Source organism: Cebus imitator, unplaced genomic scaffold (assembly GCF_001604975.1).
Source record: "Cebus imitator isolate Cc_AM_T3 unplaced genomic scaffold, Cebus_imitator-1.0 Scaffold57, whole genome shotgun sequence".
NCBI lineage: Eukaryota > Metazoa > Chordata > Mammalia > Primates > Cebidae > Cebus > Cebus imitator.
In genome coordinates this window covers 169,446-178,561 of record NW_016107372.1, presented here as the reverse complement: position 1 = coordinate 178,561, position 9,116 = coordinate 169,446, and the positions used below count along the sequence as shown (strand labels likewise).

The following is a 9,116-nucleotide window of genomic DNA, read 5'->3' as shown; positions in this document are numbered from 1 at the left end:
ATATACATTACCCAACAAGAAATACACAGTGATAAAAAAAAAAAAAAAAAAAAAAAAAAAAAAAAAAAAAAACAACAAAAAAAACTTACTAAAGATTATTCCGTCCTATACTGTTAGGATTAAGAAAATTGCACTTTAGGGGCGCTGTAATTTGATTCTTAGTTCACTAATGCTCATCCTTGAAAATGTTTACATTATTCATGTTTAAAAGCACCAGGCTAAAGTAACTGTGCTAATAGGGGAGCAGTGAAGCACTTACCTAGTCATACCAATTCTGACATCCACAACAGCAAGATCATTTTTAGCAAAAACATCGCTGATACCAGTTTTTAATTCAGGAGCAGATTTGTTAAAGTTTAGGTTTCCAACAAAGAGATTGAAAGCCGTGGTTGGTTCTGTGCCTATTTAAAAAAAGCTGAACTTAGTCTATTTGTAAAGTGTGGTAAAAAGTTACTTTCCAATGCAAAATTTCTAAACACAGCACATCAGCACACTGCAATGTAACATCAGGTTTCAGTATTAAGTCCCTTTGTCATTCATCATTTGTGCTGTTTATCTCCCCCACATCCCCTAATTCTGCAAGTTACCTTCCACCTTCTGTTTCTTGGCTTCAGGAGCTGCTTTCTGTTTGGTCATTTCCTTCTTTCGTTTTCCAGATGCTTCTTTGACAGGCTCTGGACAAGATGTCAAACAATGTATCACCCTTCAATAGCCACAAACACTTACGTGTCTCTTTTAAACATCTCATATCAATGTATGTCAGAATCTAATTTAATTACCTTCTTCTTCCTCTTCTTCCTCCTCGTCCTCATCATCATCATCATCCTCATCCTCATCCTCCTCATCCTCATCCTCGTCATCATCCTCTTCTTCATCTTCATCCTCAGCTACATTCTTGGTTTTCACAGGAATAGGAACAGCTTTTGCAGCTTTCTTTCCTTTGGCTGGCGCAGTCTCCATAGCTTCTTCTTCAGAGTCTGAAACAAAAGCCACCTAGTCAAAAAATTCCAGCAATCACCCAAAACAAACATCGGTTTTAAAATCTAATGGAAAGAAAGTGCAGGCCTGTCACCATGGTTAGTTAATAGTCACCGCAAGAGTAGATCACTTAGGGTCAGGCGCAGTGGCTCACACCTGTAATCCCAGCACTTTGGGAGACCAAGGTGGGTACATCACCTGAGGTCAAGGTTCGAGACCAGCCTGGCCAATATGGTCAAACCCCACCTCTACTAAATATACAAAAATTAGTCAGGTGTGGTGGCGGGCACCTGTAATCCCAGCTACTTGGGAGGCTGAGGCAGGAGAATCGCTTGAACACAGGAGACAGAGGTTGCAGTGAGCTAAGATGCCACTGCACTCTAGCCTGGAGACAGAGCAAGACTCTCACAAAAAAAAAAAAAAAAAAAAAAAAAAAAAAAAAAAAAAAAAACAAACAAAAAAAAAAAAAAAAAAAAAAACCACTGAAACAAAATCCTACATTATGAAAAACAATCAGACTGTGCTGTTGAAATTTTCTCAATGCACAAAATCATTAATGGGTAATTAAGTCTGGCACACAACAATCCAGAGAATTCCCACAAGGATTCCAATCTCATCTCCAGGTTTTTATCGAAGGAATATGTAGTACTGCTCCCAGAATCTCAAGATAACTTGCAAACAGAAGCCTAGTTAACTACCAAGAGAACGCCTTACCATCTTCATCATCATCTTCATCTTCATCATCCTCCTCCTCCTCATCATCCTCATCGTCCTCATCCTCTGAGGCAGGGGCAGCAGCTGCTGCTTTCACCACTGCTGGTTCAAATTCATCCTCATCCTCGTCATCATCCTCATCTTCCTCACTGTCATCCTCCTCCTCTTCATCACTGTCTTCCTTCTTGGCATTCTTGCCATTCTTTGCCCCCTTGGCTGGAATGGCAGCACCCTTCTTACCAGGAGTTGCTACCAATGCTTTGCCTGGTGTGGCTCCCTTCTTGCCAGGTGTAGCGACTGCTTTGGCCAGTGTAACTGTCTTCTTGGCAGGTGTTGCTGCTGCCTTTTTGCCTGGAGTGACAGCTGCTTTCTTGGCCGGTGGGGCAACTGCAACCTTTTTTGTTGGGGAAACTACCACTTTCTTTGCTGGGGTTGCAGCAGCCTTCTTGCCTTTCTTCTGAGGTATGACAACCTTGAGAATAAATGAAAACCAAACCAGTAAGAAGACAACCATGGTACCAATTAGTGTTAGATTCTGGCAACGCCTGTGGTTCAAGACCACACGCCCTAGACACACGTTAGCATGTTAAACTCCATATTATCAGGTGAATATCCAGGAATAAGGAACCCTTCTGAATACTTAAAATACCTCTGAATTCTTATACCTCATACTTTCCCAAACCCCAACTTTCTCATCTGAAAATGGTAATAGTATTATCCTCACACGTTTAAGGAACAGGAATTGCTATGTGTAAATTATTCACAACCTTACACATAGGAGGCTCCAAGCATTAACTGTTATTAAATCATCTGAGGCTCCTACAGTAGGTGCTGGTACCAAGTTTGGTGAAGCTCAACTCTTAGGATCTGAGATGAAATGAAGATTAAATAGGCTGAATACCCCTTACAAAACGATCACACATCAAAGAGTGGGCATGTTTGGTAAAATCCATCATTTAGCTACATTAATAAAGTCCCACTGAAATCTGCTTTTGGATTACTAGTTTTATCAATGTATGGAAGAATAAAACTTTTATTCAATTCTCAACAAGAAGTCTGAGCACAATTCAGTATTCACTTGTCTTTATAGTGAGCAAATAAATAGCCAGGAGTGCAAGAGGTAAACGTTAACACAAAGGGTGGTGGCAGTCCTCAGTCTACACCAGAGACAACTGTAACACAGTGAGTAGAGTTACAAACCTTATATGTAATGGAATAGAGACCAATTAATCTTAAATGGAGCCTAGGAAAGGAATCTGGTAAGGTTATCCTCAGATCTGAATACAACGCCCAGCTCTGGCAATGAGAGAACAGATCTTTCCCTCGTGTCTAAAATGTGGGGGTGAGGATGTGTTGAAACTGGACAAATGTAACGATTCAGCACAACAAATCACACTCCAAGCCCTGCAGAGGCACATGGAAAGGAGATCCCCAGATCTGTCTCAAACTCACATTCAAATATTTAGCCACATGACATGTTGACATGAATGAAGAGCTTCTGAAACACTCAATCACTACAACAGGAGATATCCAGATGAATAAAATCTTATTTTTATCATAGACATCCAATTTCATGTCCTAACTCCCCATTTTGTAGTTTTAACTTAAGTCTGCATTGAGTTGGATGAAATTACCTCTTCTCCACTGCTATCATCTTCTTCATCTTCTGACATTTCCTCATCTTCACTATCTTCTTCTACCTCCTTTGGAGGAGGAGCCATTTTCTTGGGGTCACCTTGATTTTTACCTGCCTAAAATGGACACAAGTACATCATTACATCTTCATTTCGACATTTCAGGCCATTCACATTTTGCCATTGCTGTTCAGTGTATAAAATGCCATCATCTCCTTCCTCAGATCCATTTCTCATAGTGCCAAACAGCACAACTAACGTAAAAACTAGTCCTAATGGCAATGCAAGAGGGACTACTCTCAACCGCCCACACATTTTTGCTGTCAGGCTTTAGAAACAGAAAATCAAACCTAAGCTAAAAAGTCAACCTGAAGAAATCATTTCTTCAGATTGACTTATGATTTCTTCAGATTGACTTTTTAGCTTAGGTTTGACTTTTTTTTTTTTTTAGCCTTAGGCTTTCTTAGTTAAGTACACCCGTGTTTTAATACTTCAAATCCCGGTAACTTACTCTACAACCCTCATCCAAATCCAAATCCAAATTATGGGTGAAGATCATTAAGGCGCTTAAAAAAAATAACTACCTTGGTTTTCTCATGAACGTTATTCCTTTCCCAGCGAGACAACCCCGCCCCTTAAAGAGGCGGCGCGGCCACGTGGGGGTACCTGGTAGGCCACCACGTGCCCGAAACACCGCGGCAGAGCCACTTTCCGGGACCCACCACGTGTCGGCTTGCCGGGCCCGAGCGGAGACATCCCGAGTGCAGCCCGTCCTCCGACTCAGGCCAATACCGCCATTTCCCACCACAACGCACCGGTCCCTCCGGAGATTCCGGGACCCACGCGGCGCGGCCCACGTGGCAGGCCGCGCTCCCAGGCACGTGCGTCAGGAGTCGGGTTCTAGCCCGTACGCGTCGCAAGAGTTTGGTCTCATCTCCTCGCCCCGGGGCCTAGCGCCCCCTCCCCGCGCTCAGTGACTCTGTCTTTCCCGCTGCGTTCGCCGCCCCCAACACCTGCAGAAGCTCTTCACCTCGCCACCAAGTAGCCAGAAACCGCGAGACCTTCCCACTAATCGCGCGAGACTTCCCTCAGCATGGCGCCCTCGAACGCGCCCGGGACTGCGCGCAGGCCCTCCTCCCCGCGGCGCCGCGCTCGCCCCTCGGAAAGCAGGCCTAGACCTCCGTGCTCGCACTCAAGGCCGCTTACCTTCGCGAGCTTCACCATGACGGCAGCTTATGGCGGCGGAGTGTGGAGCGAGCAAGTGGCGCAGATGAGCCCAGAGGGAGCCAAGCGACGGCGATGGCGGGCGGTACTGAAGATCCCGGAGCACGTACACCCGAAGGCCAGCGAGAGCTCGAGACTGAGGCGAAAGACGGAGCCTGCCCAGTAATCGCCTGTGGAAAGGCGACGACGCGCCCTCGTGACTCCGCGCCGACCAACCAGAGCTCGCGGCCGTCCCTATGAGCCAATCGCGAGCCTCTAACCCAGAACAGCGCGGGGCTGGGAATGGGCGGGCCGAGACGGCCACGGGAGGGGGAGGTGCTGGCAGCAGCGGCGTGGGGGCGGGGCTCGCTTTGTGGAAGACCCGCGCTGATTGGGCCGTGGGCGCGCGGGTCCCGGCCTGCGCCGTGGGACTGGCGTTTTTGGCGCCGGGTGCGAGGGGAGTGCGGGGGCGGTGTAATCGGGCGGCCTCCGTTTCTCCAATGTGGCTGGATCTCTAGACTCCGACAGCCCTGAAGTTCGAGGCCTCAGAGACCCCGCGCGCGACCCTGGCACGCACTCATACCGCGGCTCCCGGCAGCCCTGAGCTAGGAGCCCTCCAGCGCCGGAAGTTCAGGGACCGCGGAGTTCCCGTTGGCCCTTTCGGGGGCACAGCTTCGCCCTGATGCCCACGAGCATGGGGCCGGAGACACCCCCAGCTCCAGGCAGCCTCCTGAGAGCTCTTAATAAAGGCAGTCGCGGGTCTGTGCAACGTTTTCTGTGAGAAGTGCACGAACCTCCCCTACCCAACAGAACCTCAGGCGGGAGGTATTTCTGGTCACGGGAAACAGCCTCGGAGAAGTAACTTTCTGGCCTCACGTGGCAGGGAGAGGTGCCTGGGCTGACTGACCGTAGAGCCCGGCCTCTGACCGCCCACGGGTTCCCTGGTTGGTATTACGTGCCAGTTAAGGTGGTGGCTGTGAAGTCAGTGTCACCAGATGGCCGGAGAGCCACCTGCAGGGCTCCCCGGCGGCAGGGCGGAGGAGGCCGCCAGGGACTTCCACGGGTCGCTTTGTGGGTGGGTCTCAGTCGGTGCCAGGCTTAGCAAACCAGAGCATTTCCCTCCGTCCAGGACCTCCCTGAGATCCATCCCATCCATAGATCCAGGTGTGGATCTGTCCATACTTCATCGTTCCTACAGAACCAGGATACCTGCAGCTACGGCTGGACTTGTTAAAAAATCACCTGAGTCTGGGCGCGGTGACCCATGCCTGCAATCCCACCACTTTGGGAGACCGAGGCCCTGGCGAAGCTAAGGTTGCAGTGAGCCAAGATCGCGCCACTGCACTCCAGCCTGGGCGACAGAGCGAGACTCCATCTCAAAAAGAAAGAAAATTATTTGTTAAGGCTGGGCGCGTTGGCTCATGCCAGTAATCCCAGTACTTTGGGAGGCTGAGGCAGGAGGATCGCTTAAGTCCAGGAACTTGAGACTGGCCTGGGTAACAGTGAGACCCCGTCTCTACAAAAAAAAAAGTAAATAATTAGGGGGACGTGGTGGCGCTCACGTGGAGTCCCAGCTACTCTGGAGGCTGAGGTGGGAGGATCGCTTGAACCCAGGAGTCGGAGGTTGCAGTGAGCCGAGATTGCACCGTTGTACTCCAGCCTGGGCAACAAGAGCGAAACTCCCATCTCAAAAAAAAAAAAAAAGACGCTATCTCAAAAAAAAAGAATATTTGTTAAATGAAGTATTTAGGTAGAAGCAGCAGCAGGGAGAGCAGGCATGGCTCAAGTGGCGTTGCTTTGGAGTTAGTCTGGGGCAGCAAAATAGCAATATCTAACGCTTCATAATGCCGACTCAGTGCCAGGAGCTCTTCACATATTCATTCACTTGCTCTTCAAAATAACCTTTCCAAAAAGGTATCACTGTTTTACAGAAACTGGGGCACAGAGGTAAATTAACTTGTCCAGGGTCACATAGCTAGCAGTGGAGTAGGATGTAAGTGAAGACACTGCTGTGTCATCCCAGTTTCTTTTTTGAGACAGAATCTCACTGTCACCCAGGCTGGAGTGCAGCGGCAGGATCATGGCTCACTGCAGCCTTGACCTTTCCAGCTCAATCAGTCCTCCGAGCTGAATCAGTCCTCCTGCCTCAGCCTCCCTAAGCACTGGGATTATAAAGATGTGAGCCACCACATCTGGCCTATTTGTTTCTAAATGCTCTTTTGTTTTGAAAATGTGAGTTATTTATTGAATTGTAAAGTACACACATAGTACAAAATTCAAAAGATTCAAACAGACGTACAGTAAATGAAGTCTCCGTTCCCTCCCTGTCCGTTAGGACTCCCAGTCTCAAGGCAGTGCCAGTCTATTGTATATCCTTCCAGATTCAGTCATACACGCAAAAAGACAAGTGTATTTGTTATATTTAACCCATGCTATCATATACACTGTTCTGAACTCTCCTTTTAACTGTGTATCTTGTAACTCATCTTACATAAACACATACGGAGCTGCCTCTTTTTTGATAGCTACATAGCATTCCTTGTGTGGAAGGATCACAATTTATCTAGTCACCATTGCTGGACATTTAGGGTTGTTTGCTATGTTTGGCCATTACAAACTGCTATAGCAAATAACCTTCTCACATGCTTTATTTTGCACAAATCTGTAGAACAGCTAGGTCAAGGGTATGGCCTTTTACATTTGATAGATGTTCTCCCAAGTACTGGGTTATCTGCTGCCCCTGAGCTCCAAGGCTGGGAGACAGTGCTCCACATTTTAGCAGAGGAGGAACTAGATGGTGGGGAGGGGTGTGAGCATAGCTCTAATTCTTGTGGGGAGTGTGACAGCCTCAGCCACCAGCCCAGAAGCTCCAGGGGTACCACTGCCTTGAGGGGCCACTGGCTGCCTCTTCAGGCCTGCATTGACCTGGCCCAACTCTGCCTGCTGCTGTGGCCTGGCTGCCCCTCCCTATACCTGTGTAGCGAGGCACCCACTTGGGGCACCCATGGGCACTTCTGGCCCCTGAGAACCAGTCAGCCATAGTGGGCCTCACACTCATGCTAGGGCCCCACAGCCCAATGGAGCGGGTCTGCAGGCTTCCAAGGATTAACTCCACTTCCCAGGTCTGGGGCTCTAGGAACTTAGTATCTCGGTTAGGCTCCAACCAGCCAAGAAAAATCACACTGAGTATTTTTAAAAGAGGGAGTAAGGGAGTTTAGTGCAGGGACATGGTGACATGAGATAGAATTCCTGATAAGAAGCTGAGGGGACTGAGCAGGAAGCAGCTGCCCCCTACTCCAGGCTTTTCCACTGAGGGCCATGATGAGGGGCCAGGCTGCTGCCAGGGAAGCTTCAGAGGGTCCGAAGGTGGGGATATCCTGTGTCTCCCCTGCTCCTCCCGTGAGTTGCAGGTGGGGCTGGCCAGATCCAGCCAGCATCCAGCTCACAAAGCCTGCAGGGTGAGCCCCCACCATGGTGGCTGAGCAGGACAGGGCTGGGCACCCCAGCTGGCTGGGAGGACCACACCCTCAGCTTCCAGAGCTCCAGGTCTGCCTGAGTGTGGAGGCCTGGGGTGTCTGCTATGAAGATCCCTTTACCAGCCCAGACTGCTTCTGTCTTTCAAGTTCTCTGAGGCCTGTGCATACTACCCAGAACTTCCCCAGCACTTTTCCCCCAGATGCCAAAGGGGGACCCCAAGCTCTTCCTCCCTTGCCAGGCCTTGCCAGCCAAGTCTTCCCCTGCAGGAAGCATCTGTGCCTCAGGGTCTCAGGGGCCAGAGCTAGAGAACCCAGCCTCTGTCTTCTGGAGGCAGTCTGAGAAGCTTCGCCTGCTCACCCAGAGGTAGAGTCAGCTCCTCGCCACCAACCTCAGGCCCCTGAGCCCGCTGGAGGAGGCTACTGAGGGCCCTAGATCGTTGCTATCCCCAACTTCCCTGCTGCACCTCCCAGTCCTTTCCATCCAGGAGGTGGGGCCCTGCTGGAGAGAATCTGTGATGATGCAGATTTGGGGCCTCCAAATGCCCTGCCCTCCCAGCAGCCGCCCTGCTAGCAGCCCCAGCTGCTAGCCCAGATAGATCCTCTTCCAGGAGGTCCTGACCGTTCTCATTTCCATCTCCCTGGCCTCTATGCCAAGCCTCTTCCCTCAGGCCCCTCACCTCTTCTTCTCTGCCCTCCCTGTCAACAGAGTTACCCTATCTTCTCCTTCAAAGGGAAGGACAGACCTCCCAGAGGGATTCCTACCCTCTGATTTACATGCATTCGCAGACATCCTGAGCACTCCCTGCCACCCCAAGGCCCCAAGGAAACCAGTCTTTGTCTAAAGCACCCCTTCTCCTGTGCCAGCGAGCCCATCCTCACCCCTCCTGGGGGTGCTACTGCAGTGATCTCCTGAGCCACCACCCGCCATTTTTTGTTGTTATTGTTTTGAGACTCACTCTGTTGCCAGGCCAGAATGCAGTGGTATGAACACAGCTCACTGCAGCCTCGACCTCCCAGGCTCAAGTGATCCTCCTGCCTCAGGCTCCACAAGTAGCTAAGACTACAGGCGTTTGCTGCCACACCCAGCTACTTTTTGTGTTTTTTTTTTTTT

General features: G+C 49.7%; 1 protein-coding gene and 1 non-coding gene across 5 annotated transcripts in view; both read right to left on the bottom strand.

Moving 5' to 3' along the window:
- Positions 1 to 9,116, bottom strand: part of NCL (nucleolin) — a 24,411-nt gene that overhangs the window by 5,402 nt on the left and 9,893 nt on the right. The window contains exons 1-6 of one of the 4 annotated variants that reach the window (XM_017529036.1): positions 4,533 to 4,792; positions 3,327 to 3,443; positions 1,693 to 2,164; positions 780 to 977; positions 588 to 674; positions 260 to 401 (exon numbers count right to left, since the gene is read on the bottom strand). In XM_017529036.1, the coding sequence (XP_017384525.1) occupies positions 260 to 401; positions 588 to 674; positions 780 to 977; positions 1,693 to 2,164; positions 3,327 to 3,443; positions 4,533 to 4,550 (1,034 nt within the window). In that variant the 5' untranslated portion in view covers positions 4,551 to 4,792. Of the gene's footprint in view, positions 1 to 259; positions 402 to 587; positions 675 to 779; positions 979 to 1,692; positions 2,165 to 3,326; positions 3,444 to 3,910; positions 4,374 to 4,532; positions 4,793 to 9,116 lie in introns of those variants that run through there. The other 3 variants (XM_017529037.1, XM_017529038.1, XM_017529039.2) reach the window with 3 other exon arrangements.
- On the bottom strand, positions 481 to 550 carry LOC119471352. The gene has a single exon (XR_005200385.1). It is a non-coding gene; the product is annotated as a small nucleolar RNA SNORD82 (small nucleolar RNA).